The sequence below is a fragment of the Podarcis cretensis genome (genome assembly GCF_951804945.1).
Source record: "Podarcis cretensis genome assembly, chromosome: 16".
NCBI lineage: Eukaryota > Metazoa > Chordata > Lepidosauria > Squamata > Lacertidae > Podarcis > Podarcis cretensis.
In genome coordinates, this window is record NC_137186.1 from 25,570,845 (window position 1) to 25,592,791 (window position 21,947).

The 21,947-nt window shown below is 46.5% G+C and overlaps 1 protein-coding gene and 1 long non-coding RNA gene across 8 annotated transcripts in view; one reads left to right on the forward strand and one right to left on the reverse strand.

Moving 5' to 3' along the window:
* The window catches only part of OSBP2 (oxysterol binding protein 2), a gene marked incomplete at its 5' end in the record, with an annotated part of 154,075 nt that overhangs the window by 55,212 nt on the left and 76,916 nt on the right, over positions 1 to 21,947 (forward strand). Inside the window, one exon of one of the 7 annotated variants that reach the window (XM_079956595.1) lies at positions 1,904 to 2,036. The exons of 5 other annotated variants lie outside the window; for them this stretch is intronic. In XM_079956595.1, the coding sequence (XP_079812721.1) occupies positions 1,958 to 2,036 (79 nt within the window). Of the gene's footprint in view, positions 1 to 1,903; positions 2,037 to 10,507; positions 10,624 to 21,947 lie in introns of those variants that run through there. One more of the 7 variants, XM_079956597.1, reaches the window with a different exon arrangement.
* On the reverse strand, positions 1,867 to 10,397 carry LOC307205123. Its single transcript, XR_013833889.1, has 2 exons — positions 10,263 to 10,397; positions 1,867 to 2,017 (listed from the first exon to the last, which is right to left on the reverse strand). It is a non-coding gene; the product is annotated as an uncharacterized lncRNA (long non-coding RNA).

A 21,947-nucleotide genomic window follows, 5' to 3' on the forward strand; every position in this document is an offset into this window, starting at 1 on the left:
TCCCAAGAGATCATGGCCATTGGTCCCATCACCTCCTGGCAAATAGAAGGGGAGGCAGTGAGAGATTTTACTTTCTTGGGCTCCATGATCACCGCAGATGGTGACAGCAGCCACGAAATTTAAAAAAACGCCTGCTTCTTGGGAGAAAAGCAATGACAAACCTAGGCAGCACCTTAAAAAGCAGAGACATCACCTTGCCAACAAAGGTCCGTATAGTTAAAGCCATGGTTTTCCCAGTAGTGATGTATGGAAGTGAGAGCTGGACCATAAAGAAGGCTGATCGCCGAAGAATTGATGCTTTTGAATTATGGTGCTGGAGGAGACTCTTGAGAGTCCAATGAACTGCAAGAAGATCAAACCTCTCCATTCTGAAGGAAATCAGCCCTGAGTGCTCACTGGAATGACAGATCGTGAAGCTGAGGCTCCAATACTTTGGCCACCTCATGAGAAGAGAAGACTCCCTGGAAAAGACCCTGATGTTGGGAAAGATGGAGGGCACAAGGAGAAGGGGACGACAGAGGACGAGATGGTTGGACAGTGTTCTCGAAGCTACCAGCATGAGTTTGACTAAACTGCGGGAGACAGTGGAAGACAGGAGTGCCTGACGTGCTCTGGTCCAGGGGATCACGAAGAGTCGGACACGACTAAACAACAACAACATCCCAAGAGATGCTACAGACTGAGCTATGTATGTAAACCTAGTTTCAGTGTGACTGCTCTGAGTAGGACTAGCATTGGCTACAACCTATACCACCCACTAGTTCAGTATTGTTTACACTGACTGGCAGCAGTCCTCCAGTGTTTCAGACAAGGAATCTCTTCCTAGGGGATCAACTCTGGGGTCTTCTGCATGCAAAGCAGTTGCTCTGTCACTAAGCTGCAACCGCTCCCCGGAACGAGAATGTGTGCTGTTAATCTATACATTTTCTTCTTACTCTGAGCTCTGAATCTTTACTTTGTGGTCCGACAGACTTTAGGATTTCCCCCTACAGGTTACAAGGACTGGGAATAATAAAATAAAATGCTTGTAGGCATTTATAGGTGGTTTCCCCATTTCCCCCCTCATCTCTCCCAACTCCTATGCAGCAGCAAATACCCTTTCCATAGTGAGGTTACTGTAGCTCACACCTAACAGGAATTTATCCAGCATTTTCTCTCTCGCTGTTGTCAAATTCCTTCTGTGGGGTGGGGAAGCTGCATATTCAGTTTGGGGGCAAGCCCAGATTTCTCCTCCAGTAGAGGGGTGAGAAACCTTTCCCTTTGGGTATGAAATTTATTTTGGGGGCGAATAAAGAATTGCTCATTTTCTGAATGTAGTTTTTGGGTCATTTTTCATTTAACAGAATGATGTAGAAATTACTCTTCCAGGCTGTGAGTGTGTTTTTTTAAGCTCTGATGCATATTCCAGCAAACGTCCTAAAAACAACCTCTAGCGAGGATTTAAAGGGACAGGGCTCTTTCCCAATTACCTTCCCAGATCGCCTTTGTCAGCTTCCTGTGGTCCATGTGACTTTGCAAAGCGCATGTTCCATAAAGGGGAAGCAGCAAGCCGGCAATGCAGCCTATGCGTTTCATATGCGGCTCTCTCCTTTCCCTGTTCCATTCCCCTTTTACTTTCCAAGAGAACTCCTGTCTCCCCAGCAGGGATGGAGTTAAGCCTTGCCTTATTGCTCCCAAAGAGAGGCTGTGGTGCATTGTGGTATAATGAGGCAGCTTTCATGGTTGCCGGGAGATCCATGGGGCTAAACTATATGGAGAGAGAGGGATAGCATGTGGCCAGAATCTGTAATGTGGGATGTGCTTTCTCTGAGAGCGGTGATGCATCAGGCCACCATCTCCCTGCTGAATCAGGATGTTTCTTAAATATTAGTGTCTTCCATTTTTATTTTTTATTTTATAAACAACCTCAGGCAATGCCCTGAGCTGGAGCTTCCGCCAGACCCCTCTGACGGCGGGAATGAAGGGGAGGGGCTGCTGGGAGTCAGGATCCGTCCGCTCCTTCTGCAACTCGGGCTGCCTGAATAAAATTAAGAAGGGTTAGTTGGCCTTCTCTGGGCTTCTCCCCCCATCACCACCCCCTTTCCAGAGGCCTTCGGTTATCTATGGGCCCTTCCGGCTTCCACTGACTGGTATATTTCACTGCATGATCAATTCATGGGGATATTTGTGTACTTTAAAAAGAAAAGGGAAAAAAGTGTTGTGCCTTATTGTGGGGGTCGGGGGGGGGGGAGTTTGCCTTGCAGCTGGGAAAAGCATGTTAATTTCATGCGGAATGAAAGGGAGCAACAGCAATAGACCACCGACTATGTCTGCACAGAGAATTCTCCTTCTCTTGGCAGCCGTGGAGAGTGAGAAATTGTCACGGATCAGAGTGGGGGAAATCCACATTTTTCATAAACGTGGAGAATGTGGCTTACTTTGTTTCTCTTTTGACTACATCCTATTTATAAGTACAGTGGTACCTCAGGTTACATACGCTTCAGGTTACATACGCTTCAGGTTACAGACTCCACTAACCCAGAAATAGTGCTTCAGGTTAAGAACTTTGCTTCAGGATAAGAACAGAAATCATGCTCCGGCGGTGTGGCAGCAGCAGGAGGCCCCATTAGCTAAAGTGGTGCTTCAGGTTAAGAACAGTTTCAGGTTAAGAACGGACCTCTGGAACGAATTAAGTACTTAACCTGAGGTACCACTGTACAAGACTGTAGTCCCCGTCCTCAGCCCCGTCCCCAACTTATCTCTGTGTACCAAACTTAACTCCTAACACTTCCGATCACCTGCCCCTTTGCCTGTTTTAACTGGCACAAGGTGGTGAGTTCTTGAAGAACTGGCTCTTGCATAACTCTAGCATGCTCTGAATTCACCTGGAAGGTGAGAAAAACATTTCCCAAAGCGCAAAATATGTGGGCGGTGGCATTTAAATGTGAAAAGTGGTATTTTGAGGTTTTTGTAGCAAAATATATACCTTGAATCAAACATATGGGAAAGGTTCTGTCTCTGAAGAAGTGGTCTGCTCCCTTCCTTATCTTTGCCTTCAAGAACCTGGTACCTTTCAGATGTTTTGGACTACAACTCCCATCAGTACGAATTGGCAGGGGGTGATGGGAGTTGTAGTTGCCAATATCTGGAGGGGGCCTCAGCTTGGCAAAGTCTTCTTTATATGATAGAATAATGCTTAGTGTTGATGGGGTGCTTGACACAGCGCTCTATAGCATTGCATGTGGAATACTTTTGGTGGGTTACAGCTGCCTCATGGCAGTACAGTGGTACCTCGGGTTAAGAACTTAATTCGTTCTGGAGGTCCGTTCTTAACCTGAAACTGTTCTTAACCTGAAGCACCACTTTAGCTAATGGGGCCTCCCGCTGCTGCTGTGCCGCCGGAGCCCGATTTCTGTTCTCATCCTGAAGCAAAGTTCTGAACCCGAAGTACTATTTCTGGGTTAGCGAAGTCTGTAACCTGAAGCGTATGTAACCTGAAACGTATGTAACCTGAAGCGTCTGTAACCCGAGATACCACTGTACTTGAACATTGCAGAGGAATCCAAGTGTGTTCTGCTGCTTTCCCAAGAGGAAGGATGTGAATGACCTATCCTGGATTTTACACCTGTGCAAACTTTTGTGCAAGTGTTTGTGGAACAGGGTGCTAGTGTCTCCTTCCTTCTACTTCCCGGCTCTTTGAATCTAATCCACCCTCTTCGCAATAATTGCATTAGCATTATAAATCAGGTCAGTACTATTATTGACCTATTTCTGATGTGGGCCTGGTACCCTTGCCTGAGGGCACATAATGGCCTGGTTTGGACATCATGATAAGCTGTAGTTTAGTATGGACTGCCATTCTCCATATGAACCAGCCTAGACCCTGCTGTTTTTATTACCACTGGCTCTTCTTTGTGTGGCCCACCTATGGGAAGTGTGGAGGATGGCTGCATGAGAATGCTCCTTTTCAGTGGTGGCCCTCATCTGAAATGCTCTTCCCAACGAGATGCACCTGGCCCCATCCTTGTCAGTCTTTAATCACTAAAGGTAAAGGTAAAGGGACCCCTGACAATTAGGTCCAGTCGTGACCGACTCTGGGGTGGCGGCGCTCATCTCGCTCTATAGGCCAAGGGAGCCGGCGTACAGCTTCCAGGTCATGTGGCCATCATGACTAAGCCGCTTCTGGCGAAGCAGAGCAGCGCACGGAAACGCCGTTTACCTCCCCGCCGCAGCGGTACCTATTTATCTACTTGCACTTTGATGTGCTTTTGAACTGCTAGGTTGGCAGGAGCAGGGACCGAGCAACGGGAGCTCACCCCGTCGCGGGGATTCGAACCGTCAAACTTCTGATCGGCAAGTCCTAGGCTCTGTGGTTTAACCCACAGCACCACCCGCGTCCCCTCTTTAATCACTAGACTAAGGCTACAGTGGTGCCCCGCAAGACGAAAAACTCGCAAGACGAAAAACTCGCTAGACGAAAGAATTTTCCGTCTTTTGAGGTGCTTCGCAAGACGAATTTCCCTATGGGCTTGCTTTGCAAGACGAAACGTCTTGCGAGTTCTTGCGAGTTTTTTCCCTTCTCCCCCCCCCTTTTTCTAAGCCGCTAATAGCGCTAATCCGCTAAGCCGCTAATAGTCGTGCTTCGCAAGACGAAAAAACCGCAAGACGAAGAGACTCGCGGAACGGATTGATTTCGTCTTGTGAGGCACCACTGTATTTTGTTCCCCCAGGCCTTTGCTTAATTAGATTGCATCCTGTGGTGATCTCCTCCTTTAGTGGCATGGGTAGAACTTGTCCTTATGAATATGTTGCTGGATGAGTATTTAATGCATCTGCATTGTTCATTTTTTCATGGTTTTAATTGCTATTATCTGTTGTATTTGCTCTTGCTAAGTTGCTTAGAGGTTTCTTTTCCTTGTGTAAAGCGACTGATAAATGGAATTGATATTAATAGCAATCATTCAACTGTGGCTTAACGTGAACAAACAGAATGTGTGAACTAGGTTTAACCCTTGTTTTCTAATCGTGGTTTGCTTGGAGAGAAGCAAAAGCCACGAATGCCAGTTCCCACATAATGCAAAGCAGGCTTCCTGTTTGATTTCTTCTCCAACATGTCAAAGAAAAGAAAAAGTGGGGTGCAGCAGGGACAGATGAGCAGTGAGCACACATGCTGCTTGTTCATGTTAACTGTGACATCTGAACCCAGCCAGTGAGTTTGTTGTGACATTTAATTTTGCACTGGGACTTCTGATTGACAGTTGCAGTCTTTTAGCCACTATTACCAGTTAGGCCCCTAAATTATAGGCAATTGCACTTAGGCTGTTTCCAATAATTGGAGGGCTGAGAGATGCTATTAAAAATGGGACAACCCCACTCTTTCTTTAATCATTAAAGGTTTTAAAGGTTTTAAAATTTGAATATATTAATGTTTATGTATCTGGAAGCTTTGCATGCTGATGATGGACGTTTGGAGAGTGTGATGTGTTTGTATATCATAGTTATGGTTCTCTGGGGCTCCAGGTATGAATTCCACCCTTTCCATTTTATTCAGTACGTTGCTGTTGTGTGCAGTTCAAATTGAAATAGGAAGTGTGTAGGGTCCAGTGGCACATACATGTACAGTGGTGGCTGGTTCCAATTGGGACTGGTTGGGTGGTAGGCAGGGAGCCCAACAGTAGGTGGCGCCAGAGACAATGACAGGCAGTGGCAACTGATTCTAGTTTTGCCCCCATCCTCTTCCCTACAAGGGCAGCATTGAGACTAAGGAAGAAGAAGCTGGTGGCCAGTGCCATCCCCTGGACTGATTGTGAGAACATTCGGAGCTGCCTTATACAGACTAGCTCAGGATTATCTACAGTGACTAGCAGTGGCTCTCTAGGATTTTCCCCCAGACCTACCTGCAGTTGCCAAGGATTGAACCTGGCACCTTCTGCATGCAAAGCAGATACATGAGGGCTGGCTACAGGCAGACTGAGGTTGGTGGAACAGTGCCCTAATGCAGTGTTCCCCAACCTTGGGCCTCCAGCTGTTTCTGGACTACAACTCCCATCATCCTTGACCACTGGTCTTGCTAGCGAGGGATGATGGGAGTTGTAGTCCAAAAACAGCTGGAGGCCCAAGGTTGGGGAACACTGCCCTAATGGACCAGCCTCCCCTGTAAATGTGTTTTTCTCCTACCTGCAGATTTCCTGTCCCTCTTAAGCAGCTCAGCAACATGCTCAAATATGCTGTTTTCTCTGAATGGCAATGTTGAAAGGCTGCAGGTGGCAGTCTCTGTCTGGAGAGGCCTCCACCCTATTCCATCCCCATACATTTCTCATGTAACAGGAGGTAATGCATCTTCTATCTTGGTGCCTGCTCCAACTACTGAAAAGCAAAGTTCACATTTTGCTTTGAGAATCCCCCCCCCCCCGCTTAATGGACTAAAACTCATATGATTTTAATGAATGGGCTGAGAGCAGCAGTAGTTCATCCGGCCGAAGTTTAAACAATTGATTTTGTATTTTTCCTCTACGAGCAACGCAGCTTGGATTTCTTTTGCATCTGCAGAAGGTTCTGGCCCACAAATACCTGAGCTGAAATAACAGCGTCAGCTGCTCAGATGCTGCAATGGACCAACATGGACACCTTTTGGGGGATCTGTTATTTATTTGTTTCATAAAATTTATACACTGCTTGAATGTTTAAACAGCAGCAACAACACCACAAAGCAGTGCACAGCAAAATTATCAATAGGAAAACTTAGCAAGAATAATTTAAGACTTTTGAAAAGTTAAAATAACAATAGGCTAAAAATGGATTAAGGCTTTCATCAAGTTCCGAAACATCTGGGTAGGCTTATCTAAACAAAAAATCTTTTTAGCAGGTGCTTAAAAAAGTACAGTGATGGAAACTGCCTTCCATCCTAGGGTTCAGCTGGCTTGATCATTTTCCACTCTTGGTGATGTGGTGGTCAGGTGCTATTTTTATCCCACCATTACATAATTGTGCATATACACACATACATGCAATCTGTGCATTATATAATTAGAACTTACTCTTGCTTTTTTTTGGTCATGCATAAAAGAGGATATTGCTCTCAGATAGTCTAATGGGTTTAATTTTTAGCCATGTTTAAAATGTTGAATGTGTAGTTAGACCTTAATAATAATAATAATAATAATAATAATAATAATAATTTATTTATATCCCGCTCTCCCCAGCCAAAGCCGGGCTCAGAGCGGCTAACAACAGTAAAAATAGCACAATTTACGTAAAATCACAGTCAATTAATTAAAATACATTCTAAAATCAATTCAGAATCAAATTAATGGCAACCATTGGGCTAGAGTTCCATGAGGATTACAGAAGGAGGGGGTCAGACTGTGCCTTGGCCAAAGGCCTGGGGGAACAGCTCTGTCTTGCAGGCCCTGCGGAAAGATGTCAAGTCCCGCAGGGCCCTAGTCTCTTGTGACAGAGCGTTCCACCAGATCAGGGCCATGGCCAAAAAAGCCCTGGCTCTGGTTGTGGCCCAGGATCTCCAAGATGTTTTTATTTGAAGACCATAGAGGCGTGGAAGCGCAGACCTCAAGGTGTTTGAGGTTTTCCCAGAGGCATTTGGTTGGCCCATGTGGGAAAGAGAATACAGAATAGGTTGTAGGCGCTTTAAAGATTGCAGGCTGCTCTCCCAAGGTGGTGGAGCCAATAGAGGGCAAGACCCTAGCAGTGTTCTTAAGATTTCGGGCAATGCTGGTTCTTGATTGAGACAACATCTGCCCTACCTTGTGTGATACATCTTGTGCCCAGGCCTGCCCTGGCCAGACTGGAAATGACTTCTTCTTCCCCTGAAGACCCCACACAATAAGTGGAAGCACTGTGGCGCCAGAGGTCAGCAGATGGCTATACTCTTGCGGCCTCCAGCAGCAAAGACCTAGGGGTTTGGGATTGCAATCTCACCCAGCATTAAAGGGAGCAACTCATTTCTATCATCATCACTGCTGGTCTGTCTCCAGAGACGATAGAGGAGTGAGACTTTGGGGGTGAGATCAAGCTGTTGGAAGGTTGCAGCGCCAGCTATGGCTGCAGAGATAGATGCGGAAGAGACATGTTTTGTTGCAGCTGGGGCAGACGAAGGTGTCCAGTCGTGCTGCTGCAGATGCACCACAGCGTTCCTTCTCTCTGCTGTCCTCCCAGCGGACATTTCTCCTCTGGTCACTGCCATGGATGTACAACTTGTCTGCAGTCTCCAGGCACAGTGGTCGCCTGCAAGGGATGTCCACATGGCAGGGGGGGTGTGATGTTGCCATTATTATTATTATTATTATTATTATTATTATTATTATTGGGCTGCAACCAACCTACTCAAAGTAGATCCATGGACCTAAATGAGTCATGTCCATTAATTTCAAATGGTCTGCTCTTGAGTCTGTCTAATGTTAAATACAACCCATTATATCTCAGTGTGATTATGTCAAGAAGGTCAAATGCGTTGCAACTGAAAACCAGCCTGCTTGCTTGCCTGCCTGCCTGCCTGCCTGCCTAAAGGTAAAGGGACCCCTGACCATTAGGTCCAGTCGTGGCCAACTCTGGGGTTGCGGCACTCATCTCGCTTTATTAGCCGAGGGAGCCGGTGTACAGCTTCCGGGTCATGTGGCCAGCAGGACTAAGCCGCTTCTGGCGAACCAGAGCAGCGCACGGAAACGCCGTTTACCTCCCCGCTGGAGCGGTACCTATTCATCTACTTGCACTTTGACGTGCTTTCGAACTGCTAGTTTGGCAGGAGCAGGGACCAAGCAATGGGAGCTCACCCCGTCGTGGGGATTCGAACCACCGACCTTCTGATCGGCAAGTCCTAGGCTCTGTGGTTTAACCCACAGCGCCACCCGTGTCCCGCCTGCCTGCTTGCCTTCCCACAAATTCCAGACTCCTTTCCTCCCTGCTGTACTTGCATGCTCATTTAGGAAAGTTTTGGCAGGGAGTTTTAGAACAACTCCCAAGAGCAGTGAACTGAAGGAAGCCTGTATGATCTTTTTCTGTGTTGTTTTTAAACGGCTGAAATAGCTTGATGCTCAACAAAAGAGTTCAAGCTTGTTACCAGGGCCACGTCCTCCCCGCGTCTCCTCTTTCTCCTGGCCCCCTGGGAAAAGTGTGAAAGGGGGTCAGTCTGTTCTTGCATCCTTCTCTTCCTGTGAGATGGTGAAACCCTAGAACGTCCTGAGGGTGGAAAATGTATTTAAATAATGATTAAAAATTTATTTTCGGTGACACGTTTAGAAAAGCTTGAGAAAGAGAGAGAGAGAGAGAGAGAGAGAGAGAGAGAGAGAGAGAGATCGCCTTTATCTGCCTACTGGGAAATTATATCCGTGGGGGAGCTTGCAAGTGAGCTGAGCTGTGCCCCAGTTAGTGAGAGGGACCTGACTCCAAATGATGTCCCAGAACTGGTGTTGCTTACAGGCCTCGGGACTCCTGTTCTGCCTCGCCAGCATTATTTATCTCCCAGACACAGAAGTTGCACAGGGCTTGTGCAAAGCAACTGTGTTTTGCCCTGTGGTGGTTTAATTGGGAAAGAGGCTGCTACATTGAGAAGTAGCTAAATGGGCTTATCTCCCAGCAGTCACTACAGGTTGCAGTGTGTGTTTAAACTGATGTTCAGGTTGCCTGTGCTGTTTCTTATCTGCTCCAGCATTCTGCTTCCAGCAGAGGGCAGCCAAATGCCCTGGGAAGCTCAGAAGCATTGGTCCATTCTGTCCACTGTCAGAGAGGCTGTGTGTGTGTGTGTGTGTGTGAGAGAGAGAGAGAGAGAGAGAGAGAGAGAGAGAGAGAGAGAGCGCACACACTTTTTTCTGGGAGTATGCAAGGGTACGCATACCCCTAAACTTTTTGTGAATCTAAGCTTGGCCTCATTGAGGGGCAGCATTTCAATAGGAGTAGGAAAATCTCTCTCTCTCTCTCTCTCTCTCTCTCTCTCTCTCTCTCTCTCTGTGTGTGTGTGTGTGTGTGTGTGCTTCAGGATGACAGCGGCACAGCAGCAGAGTGAGGCCCCATTAGCTAAAGTGGTACCTCAGGTTAAGAACGGACCTACAGAACGAATTAAGTTCTTAACCCAAGGTACCACTGTATTCTGGGTGATTGATAACTTCTTTGTAAAGACTATACAATGTCCAGACTCTTTCTATTCAAAAAGAACTTTGCTTTCATAAACATATCACTGAGAAGAATATATTTACAATCTAGCTGCTGCACAGATTTCTCAATTATTTAATTAACTAACTAACTAACTAACTAACTAACCAACCACCCTATACCTGCAGGTCTTAGGGCAGTTCACAGGATATTAATGTTTAGGGATCTTCCTCTGTTTTACTTCAGATGGATCACACTGACACCACACCGTACTCAGCAGTATCTTGAGAAGCCTCTCTCAGCAGCCATTCCCCCTCATACAGAGTAAGCGAGTGAGCGAGCGAGCAGAAAACAGTTAAAAACAACAGTTACTGGAATAACAGTCACAACAGAATGGAATGTGACTCTCTCATGTGACTCGCAGTCAGCCAATCACATGACAGCTAGTGCCAAAGGATAAACCCCATGCTAAAAATACACAGTAACCCAACATAAGTAAACATTCCCATTTCTGGAAATTAAACCATTATCCTTAACATTCAGGTAACGTATCAGTTGCTGAGAATTGCAGGTGGACAGAGTGCTGTTGCGATCAGCCTGAGGAGAGTTCTGAGGGCCAGATGAAGATGTCTAGAGGGCCATATTTCTCCCCCAGTCCTGAGGCTCTCCACCCCTGAAATGCAACCTCATAATCAGAAACAGGCTGTTCTGTCCAGTTTCACTTCATGGTTGCTAAGCCCAAGACCACACTGTTGGCTTTTTGCAGTATGGTAGCGCTGCAAAGAGCTTGCTGGGGAGACCAGGCATTAAAAAGGGGACTCAAAAATAACTTAAACAAGGTTTTAATAACAAAAACAAAAACTCCTTATACACTAAATACATCAACAACAAACCAGACCCAACCACCAACCCATCCCCCAGGATAATGGGAGAGCTAGGTGCTGCTCCTTATATACTCTACCCAATTGCTGACACAGCTTAATCAGTACAACTCAGCAGCACCTGCTATGTTTCACAGCTGTAAAGCTGGGTCTCGTTATTTTGCTCTGGCCCTTTAAAGACATACACATCGAGTGGAACAATGATGAACCTTTACATTTAAAGAAACCATTCAACACACACATGCATCTCTGGGAGGGTGCCCCACCTGTTTTTGAAAACCCCTCTCATCCAGATATATAAATAACTTTCTGTACAGGAGAGAATGAGTCTCTTCTTTTGTTTTTCTAACAATGTGCTTGGCTTGGTTTATATTTGGGCCTCATTATGTTTCCTGCTGATTTCTCTGGCTGTTCTCTGGGTCAGCTTTGTAGCTATTGAGTTCCTGATGTTGGCTTTTCTCTTTGACGTGTTACCTGAGCTGCCTGTGACCTTTCCTTTATTGTGGAGAGAATTGCAGCTTGTTCATGGAGTTGGGACAATGAAGCCAGAATTTGCAGTTGGAAGCTATTCTTCCCACCTATTCTTGCTGAAGGGCTAATAATTTTGTGACAGAAAGGCTATATTTGTGACTGCACTGCCAGATATATGAGCAGTAGTCTAGTGGCCAGTCCAGAAGTGTAGGGTCCCTACTTGATAGGCACAGCTGTGACCCTTCTAAGATTATACGGCTTTCAAAGATTATACAATAGTAATAATAATAATTCAGGATACATTGCATTGATGAATGCGGATCTCCATGTGTTGTCTTTTGGCCATATCTATTACTTTTTGTGCATGTAGATAGGCAAATGATTGCAAGTGCTTCAATATAATCTTTTGGAGTGACTTAAGTTGTGTTTTCTTTGAAGTTCCATTGTACATAGCCAAACATGCGTGCCCTTCTCGTGAAACTGAAGCACCTGGTATTTTCACTGTTCCTAAATGCTTAGCTTTGGAGCATACAGAACAGCTCCGTCTTGGTGTTCTTCCCATGTTCCTTCTCCAGAAGAACCCTATGAGCCCATCCTCAGTGGCTGGCTCACTTCCTTTCCCTCTGATTGGGCAGCTTTAGGACACTAGAGACAGGGACCCTGACGGAACCTTGCTGCAGAAATAGCAGCAGGTCTTAGGACACCCCACCCTGCAACCCACAGCTGTATATGAGCCCCCACCCTTCGGTTGATCTTTGCCAGGCATAGGCAAACTCGGCGCTCCAGATGTTTTGGGACTACAACTCCCACCATCCCTTACCACTGGTCCTGTTAGCTAGGGGTGATGGGAGTTGTAGTCCCAAAACATCTGGAGGGCCGAGCTTGCCTATGCCTGATCTTTGCAATCTAATGTGTATGGTCCACACAGTCTCTGTAAAAGGTAAAGGGACCCCTGACCATTAGGTCCAGTCTTGGCCGACTCTGGGCTTGCGGCGCTCATCTCGCTTTATTGGCCGAGGGAGCCGGCGTACAGCTTCCGGATCATGTGGCCAGCATGACCAAGCTGCTTCTGGCGAACCAGAGCATCGCACGGAAACGCCGTTTACCTTCCCGCCGCAGCGGTAACTATTTATCTACTTGCACTTTGATGTGCTTTCAAACCGCTAGGTTGGCAGGAGCTGGGACCGAGCAACAGGAGCTCACCCTGTTGTGGGGATTTGAACCGCTAACCTTCTGATCGGCAAGCCCTAGGCTCTGTGGTTTAACCCACAGCGCCACCCGCGTCCCACACACAGTCACTGTATTAGGGGCTTAGATCAGCCTTCTCCAATCCAGGCAGGGAACACTTATTTGGGCAACTGGATAGCTCAGTTGGCTAGAGCATGCTGCTGATAACACCAAGGTTGCAGATTCGATCCCCAAAAGGGGACAGCTACATATTCCTCTGGGTCTCTTCCAGCTCCATGATTCTATTCTTCTATTAACCTGGTGACCTCCATATCTTTGGGGCTGAAACTCCCATCAGCACCAGCCAGCCAGGAGCCAATCGCTTCTGTGAGGGTTCTGCTGAAAGCAGCAGCCAGTGAGAAATTTTGAATCTGGACAGGTGAAAAACATGGACTCGTTTCCCCAAAAATCCTGCTTTCAGCAAAGCCATGACATTGAGGGGCCAGCTGGCTGGGCCATCCATCCCTCTGCAGGAGTCCCATCCATTCTGTGCTCAAGCTGCCCCTGGCCGTTCTGCTGAGCTATCCAGGTTGATGAAAACTGGCTTAGATTGGAAGGAAGGAATAACATGGGCTGAAGAAGTGGAGCTTGATATGGGCAAGAGATATGGGCAGCCCCTCGTTAGCCCCTGCATAGAAATTAAGATTTAGGGCAGCGGTTGGTGGCTGGATGACACACCTGGTGCCTATGTGGATGAGGCTGGTTGCCAGAGGCTGCTTGTTACTCAAAGTAGGTCTTGCTAGGCTACTTAAGAGAAGATTCCTGCATTTCTTTTTTTTATATATAAGTTTTTTATTAGGAATTTAAACAAAACGTATTATCTTAAATCATATAATCTTTAATTCCCCCCATTTCCCCCTCCCCCCTCCCTCCCATAAAACAACCCCCCTCTCCACCCCCCCATCCTGACTTCCCTCAGTTCCAATCTCTGGTTTCTCTATGAATGCTATTCTCTGCATGTTATAAATTTGTATAGATCCTTAATATATCTAACTGGTTATTAACAATGAAAAGTTTGTGAGTGTTTATTCAAAACCTGCCAAGGAGTCCAATTCACTTTGCTGCATCTTTAAGTATTTTGTAAAAGGTTCCCATTCATCTTTAAAGTCACAGTTGTCCTTGTCCCGTAATTTGTGTGTCAATTTTGCCAATTCTGCATAGTCCGTCAGTTTCTCTTGCCATACTTCTTTAGTCGGAGTCTCCTCAGTCTTCCATCCCTGTGCTATTAAGACTCTTGCCGCTGTTGTGACGTACATAAAGATGTTTTCTCCACTTCTTTGGCAGTAGAGTCCTGCATTTCAGCCTTCTCAGAAAGGAATGTATTGAATGTTTTGGCTTTACTTGGGGTGGGGGAGAGAGACGGATTGCGGACTGCCTTCTGGGACCTTGCTTGGATCTGCTGGACTTGACACTCTGGTTGGGCTTGGAGCGAGGTCTCCCACTGTGGCAGGAAAGGCTCAGGACAACTCAGATGATGACAGCAGCACCACCACGTCTGAGCAGATCCTCCTCCTGCCCTGGCCTTGCAGAGCAGTTGGTTCTGAAAGGAGAAGGACCAAGCTAGTGGAGGTAGGGAAAGATTTTGCCTTCTGCATCGCCTTTTCCTCACGGGGCCATTGGTTCTGATGGCCTCTGTGAAGGGGCTGGTGAAAACAGCAGCGAGTGGGGACTGTGAAGCAGTCCACCCCCCCCCCCCAAAAAAAAACACAAAATGGGAATCGTTTTGGACTCAGGTTAATTCTGTGTCCAGGGCGGCTGTCTACCAGCTCCATCTGGTACGCAGGCTAAGACTCTACCTGCCCGCAGACTGTCTCGCCAGAGTGGTGCATGCTCTAGTTATCTCCCGCTTGGACTACTGCAATGCAGTCTATGTGGGGCTACCTTGGAAGGTGACCCGGAAACTGCAATTAATCCAGAATGCGGCAGCTAGACTGGTGACTGGGGGCGGCCGCCGAGACCATATAACACCGGTCTTAAAAGACCTACATTGGCTCCCAGTACGTTTCCGAACACAATTCAAAGTGTTGTGCTGACCTTTAAAGCCCTAAACGACCTCCGTCCTGTATACCTGAAGGAGCATCTCCACCCCATTGTTCAGCCCGGACACTGAGATCCAGCGCCGAAGGCCTTCTGGCGGTTCCCTCATTGCGAGAAGTGAGGTTACAGGGAACCAGACAGAGGGCCTTCTTGGTAGTGGCGCCCACCCTGTGGAACACCCTCCCTTCAGATGTGAAGGAAATAAGCAGCTAATCTATCCTTAAAAGACATCTGAAGGCAGCCCTGTTTAGGGAAGATTTTAATATTTAATGCTGTACTGTTTTTAACATTTGATTGGGAGCCGCCCAGAGTGGCTGGGGAAACTCAGCCAGATGGGCGGGGTATAAATAATAAATTATTATTATTATTATTATTATTATTATTATTATTATTAAAACCACAGACTCATTTCCCTACGGACCATGCTTTTCACTGCACAAGCAAGGACAGCGAGGAGCCATCTGGCTGGGCTGTGCATCTCCTGCTGGGGCTAGGGTCCCATCTGTGCCGTGGTCAGGCTAGCCTTGCCCTCCCCTTTCGGCTGAGCTGACTGCATCCTTTCCCCGTTTCCGCTGTGCTCAGAAGCGCTGACTTTTTAGAGCTGTCTCTCACCAGCCATGAGAAATCGCTCTTTATTTTTGCGTGCAATCTATTTGTGCCAAATGTTATAGGTATGCATTAACTCTGAAAGTGGGTGCTTGTGGTAGGGGGAGAAGAGTGGGGTGTCTTCTGCTTGCGGTGTTGTAACGGCGAAGAAATTGTTTAATTTTGCCGTCGCCAATTTGCGTTCCACGTTGTCGGTTTCATTAAATTGCAAATTTTGAGAAACTGAAAGAATTGCCTACCTCTGCCTTTTATTTGTGGTTTCTATTAAAAAACCAGGGCAGCTGTCTCAAATATATAAACTAGAAGGCCATTAAATATGAATGAGGCTTTCTGTTTAATATTCATAGCTATTAAAACGAAGTGAAAAACAATTGAGAGTCCCCCCCCCCCGTTAGAAAAATGACTAATGTTCCTCCTTTACAGACAAGCGGGAGACGAAAGGGATGTGGGTGAGGACAGAATGAAAGAGATTAAGTTTCTTTGTGGGACAGGAGCCGGGTTAGCATTCCACATTGGAGGCGTGCAGATACGGCAACATATATTAATAGCTGTCATTTTGCATTCTGTTGCAATTCCTGTGGGCTACGTGGCGGAGGCAGAATATTGACTGAAACGCATTGATCTATTGGGTATGTAGGAGATCGTCTTACCACACATACGAACGCTTGACGGTTTTGATCGGCAGAGCTGGCACCGTTTTAGGTGCCGCACAATAACCTGCTCTGCATTTGTGAGAACTCAAATCTTTTAGCGTGGCAGCAACGACACTCTGGAACTCGCTGCCTTTTGACATCAGGCAGGTGCCTACGCTGTGCTTATTTTGCCAATGAACATAAAGTGTTGGTATCTTGATGAACGTGCGGGGTGGATGGGGGTTCAAAGTGAAGATATTACCGTAATTAAACACTGGGGATGAATTTATATTGTTTGTTTTTAGTGTAGCTGTAGCTTTAGAGTGGATTCATTTCAAAATCTGTATGAATTTGGGCTCAAATTGCGTTTTAGACAGGACTGTCAGCATGTCATCCCATTCTAGGCAGTCAAAGGCCTTGTGAATTTCCAAGGCCCTGAATAGAAGGGGGAAAGTTGTTTGTTTACTATGTTTGAAAGTATTCTGATTGGTTCTGTGATGTTTTGACAGGGGACAAAACCAGCTTGATCTGGGGCTATTATTTTTTGTAGAAATACCTTAATCCTGATGTAAATATGTTACGGTCCTGATTACTCAGAGCGATTGTCTGAAAAGATTCTACGTTCTGGTGGTCTTTATATGGTTTTGAGATGACTACAATCTTGGAGTGGTGCCATGTTTTGGGGAGGGGTGCTCCTCTCATTTTTAGGTCATGAAATAGGTGACATATATATGGTGAAATATGGCCATAGTTAGTTGTCTGTATGGCATTCGCACCTTGTCAACCCATTGAGGAAGTTCCTCAGTGATGGAGGTGGTGTTAGAAACTCGGATATATAAGCTAGGCACCAAATGGCTCCTTAAACCAAAGTTGTAGTTGCCAAAAGGGAACATCTAGCAGCTATGTTGGCTCTAAAATCTTATTTTTTCAAATTATGGACTGACTGTGATTGATTATCAGTTAAACATCCTGCTAGTTCAGATGACAACCTTGAGCCTAAAGATTAAGTGCTTTGAAAGCTTAAAGAAGAAAAGTCCACACATATATCACCCTATTCCAACCTCTTTTTCTTAATGGTTTCATGGACCATTCATAATGTGAGCAGGGCAGTGGTAGGGTAAATAAAAACAAGCTACAAGTGACTATAATGTTGTTCACTGCTCCTGTTCAGGCGGCACAGAAAAAGCATTTTGGTTCCTGAAATTCATTCCGATTGTGCAGAGAAAATATAACTGATCAAATTTTACAGGATGTGGTATTGTGCGAAAACAGTCCCGATCCAAGGATCCCCAGGCATGCATCTCAAGATGGTGGGGATGTCAGGCGTCATCCAGGCTCCCAGGCATCCTCCCTTGGTCGCAAGTGATAGATAGTTGTACAAAAGGCGCCTGGCGCCTGGCTAATTTCGACACTGGATGGAGGATTTTATAGTTGGAGTTGGCTGCTGTTCTTTGAGTGTGCCAAGCATACCTTGCAATAGAGAGTGGTGGGAAGGACCATGTGGTGTAGTTTCAGGGAGACCTCTGAAGAGCAGGATATGATCCCTTTTGGTAACAGATTTCAGGGGTAGGAAATATTGGTCTGCCTTTTTGCCTTCTGTGTCCAATACATTGCCCCCTTGAGAATGCAAGAACAGGATCCTAGCTCAGGGCTAAGCAATCTGTGGCCTTCCGATGCTGCTGCACAACAGCTCCCATCATCCCTGGCTGTTGGCCGCACTGACTGGGGCTGATGGAAGCTGAAGTCCAGCAACATCCGGAAAGCAACCGGTCCGTCATCTTTACTTTACCTTAATCTTTGTTTGTGTTTGGGGTAAACCAGCCTTTGTGCTTCCTTACATCTCTCTCTCTCTCTCTCTCTCTCTCTCTCTCTCTCTCTGTGTGTGTGTGTGTGTGTGTGTGTGTGACTGCTGTGGGCTCATCATCACCTGTAGGTGAAATGATTTAAAATCAGCAACAGCATCTGGTCTCATTGCTTGCAACTTGCACAGCAGCTAATTAAAATTCAGACGATGCCATTTTTGATTCAGGGTTGCTGCTTTGACAGGCCAAAGCCATGCAAGGAATGTCAAATTGCAATGGCTTGGGCTGAGAAGGCTGCTTGAAACATCATTTTTAGGCCAGGAACAGGCTGTGCTCTTAGAACCACAGGAGCTCCCTAAATGCCTTGGTTTCTTCTCAATTACCTGCCCTCTTCGCATATGAACTGCGACATTTATTTCACTAGTTTCTTCCTTTTATTTCACCTATTTATTTCATTTCAGCTGGGCTTAATCTCTGCGTCTTCTAAGCAGCGTACATAAAAAGAGCTAAAAAGCACAAAGTGGATAAAATCTGTTAAAATGAACGATGAATAGTTACAAGTTACAAGAAAGGAGATTGCGACTAAACATCAGGAAGAGCTTTCTGCTGGTAAAAGCTGTTTGACAGTGGAACGAGGACTCCCTTTGGAGATTTTGGACTGTCTTTTGTTGGAGGTTTTTAAAGTAGAGATTGGATGGCCATCTGCCATAGATGCTTTAGGTGAGATTCCTGCATTGCGGGGGTTGGACTAGATGACCCTCAGGGTCCCTCCCAACTCTACAATTATATGGGGGGAAACCAGGAAGCTTTCTTAAAATGCCTGGAATAGAAAGGCATTTGTTAAGGAACAGAGTGTGCAAAACGGAGACAACATTGAACGTATTCCTTCCATTTACGAAACTGGGTTATTTGGTATTTAACAAAGACACACACAGACCCAGAGGTTGTTCCTTTTGTGTCCATGGGATAAGCTGATACATGAATTTGTCTAGGATTATCCATCAAGGCAGGGGATTGGGCATTGTCTTTTTGCAGAGACCTAAGAATCTGTAGTTTGCAGCAAGTAGGGCTGGAGAGGGTGGTTTAAAAATAGAATTTGCAGTCCTTTCCGCCAACAGCCTGGCTTGTGCCCACGCCACGGTTTCCTGAGCCGAGATGTGCTCAGCAGTGCCCCTGAGACAGCAGGCTGGAGTTGCATCTCACAGGAGGTTAGGGCCAGTAGCTTCTGAGCCACGGTACGCCAGAGACTATCATAGCGTCAGGTGTCTAAGAATAGCAGCCTTGGCTTTCCGTGAGGCAAGCAGTTCCTATGGCAACTGGTTCATTTGTAAGTGTCCTGCAGATCAGAACCAAAAACACCCATCGCCCATACCCTTGTCTGTCAAAGATATCATAATAGCGAGGGGAATGACAGGCAAGTGTGTTTGGGGTTTGCATGTGGAGCTTGGCTCAAGTACATGTTGAGCATGCCAAAACAAACAAACAACAACAGCTTGGTCTTCCATTTAAATGTACAGGGAGTAAATCACAAAAGAGGTGCTTGCACATCTCTGCTAATAACTCAGGGTTCTGACGTTGTGTTTGATCTGGTGTAGAATCACCTGCGGTTTTCATCCTCCCCCTTCTAAACATTGCAAACGCATAGCTTCCCGACACGCACAGAATCTGCGCCAATTTATCTTAGCGTTTTTTCCGCCGGCATTCAGTTCACGGTGAGAATGGCTTCCTGCGAAAGCATTTGCTGGCCTCGGTTGATGGGGAGGCCGATGCCTTCCGGGGAGGCAAGTGGTGGGTCGGGTTCTCCTGCAGATGTGCGTGACGTTGTAAAGGAGGCAGTGATGCAGTTGGACTGTGCAGAGTCCAGAGCTATTTTGCAGGTTGGATCCCCTTGTAGGGGACACCTGCATATTCCTATTAGAATGGTCGCAACTAGGGCCAGGGCCTTTTCAGTACTGGCCCCGACTTGGTGGAACGCTCTGTCACAAGAGACTAGGGCCCTGCGGGACCTGACATCTTTCCGCGGTGCCTGCAAGACAGAGCTGTTCTGCCTGGCCTTTTGGTTTGGACTCGGTCTGACCCTTATGTTTTCCCCTCCCCTTATGGTTTGATCTATGGGCTACTTTTAAAATGAGGCTGCATTTTAAATTGCACTTTAACCTTTATTTTAAATTGTCCCCCCCCCCATTACGATTTTATTGTAATTTTACTGGTGTGAGCCCGGCTCAGGGGAGGGCGGGGTATAAATAAAATTTATTATTATTATTATTTATTAATGTGAGCCAGTGTGGTGTAGTGGTTAGAGCGGTGGACTCGTAATCTGGTGAACCGGGTTCGCTTCCCCGCTCCTCCTCATGCAGCTGCTGGGTGACCTTGGGCCAGTCACACTTCTCTGAAGTCTCTCAGCCCCACTCACCTCACAGAGTGTTTGTTGTGGGGGAGGAAGGGAAAGGAGATTGTTAGCCGCTTTGAGACTCCTTAGGGTAGTGATAAAGCGGGATATCAAATCCAAACTCTTCTTCTTCTCTTAATATATTGCAAGGGGTTGGACTAGATGATCCCCAGGGTCCTTTCCAACTCTACAATTCTACCGTTCTATAAGGGGAGCTATTCCTGGCCCACTGGTTGACCTCTGGAACATCAGGAAGTTGGGTTTGAGGTTATGGATTAGAGAGAACCCAGGCGGCACTCAGTGGCTTTTTAGAATAAAAATTCGGGGACACACTTTCAATATGTTCTATAAAAAAAGAAAGCACTTCTTCATGCTGTGCATAAAACTATGGAGCCTGCTTTCACAGGAGGCAGTGATGGCCAACAACTCAGATGTTTTAAAAGAGGATTGTACAAATTCATGAAGGATTAGGCTGTCAGTGGCTACTAGCCGTGATGGTTGAGCTCTGCCTCCATGGTTGGAGACAGCAATGCTTTTGAATCCCAGTTGCTCTTGTGCTCAGATCCTGCTTGTGGCTTTCCTGCAGGCATTTAGTTGCCCCTTGTAAAAGGTAAAGGACCCCTGGGCGGTTGAGTCCAGTCAAGGTGACTATGGGGTTGCGGTGCTCATCTCACTTTTGGGCCGAGGGAGCCGGCGTTTGTCCACAGACAGCTTTCCAGGTCATGTGGCCAGCAGGACTAAACCGCTTCTGGTGCAACGGGACACAGAGATGGAAGCCAGAGCGCACGGAAACACCATTTACCTTCCTGCCGGAGTGGTACCTATTTATTTAGTTGCACTGGTCACTGGTGTGCTTTCAAACTGTTGGCAGGAGCTGGGACAGAGCAACTGGAGCTCACTCTGTCGTGGGGATTCGAACCGCCAACCTTCTGATTGGGAAGCCCAAGAGGCTCAGTGGTTTAGACCACAGCGCCACCTGCGTCCGTGTAAGAACAGGATGCTGGATTAGATAGGCCTCATCCAGCAGGCTCTTCTCATGTTCCTATATTGATGTTTGGCACTGACTGCATAGATTTAAAGCATATCCTTACATCTCTCCCCCTCCCTGAATCCTGGGAGTTCTAGTTTAAGGGGACTAGGAATTATAACTGTGAGGGGTAAACTACAGTTCCCAGAATTCAGGTGGGGAATGCTTTCCGTGTGTGGCGTGTACACAGCCGTGGAGTTGGATGTCATGAAAGGCAGCCTTTTCCATCCTTGCACCCTCTAGATTCTTAGGACTGCAATTCCCATCAACATGGCTAGGCTGGTTGCAGGTCCCATCAGCCTCAGCCAGCACAGCCATGCTGATGGGAACTATAGCCCAAAGAATTTGGAGGGCACCAGGTTGGAGAAGCCTAATGCAAGATTATCTCTGATTTCTCCATTTGAAATTCTGAAAGCAAATCCACATGTGTGTGTTTATTTCCCAAACATCACTCATGTGAGTCACCTCTGCTTTTCCTTGCCACCCCTGTTGTCAGATACCCTTGCTGGTTAGTGGCACTCCGTTGGCAGCTCTGATTTGCAAGGACAAGAAATGTGCGGGTGTTGTGCGCTCTCTCAGTTCTTGTAAGTGTCACTTATTTTTGAGCATGATAAAACAATGGTTAATATAGTAGTTGCTGGAAAAACCCGAGCTAAACCCCAAACTGTGTTACTACTTAGCTGTGTTTATCCTTCTCCATCTGTCTGTCCTGTCTGTTTAGATCAACTTGTTCGGCATTGAGAAGCCCTTCGGAAATGCATCAGTTGTTTGAGGGCTGCTTCTTTTTACTGTTGG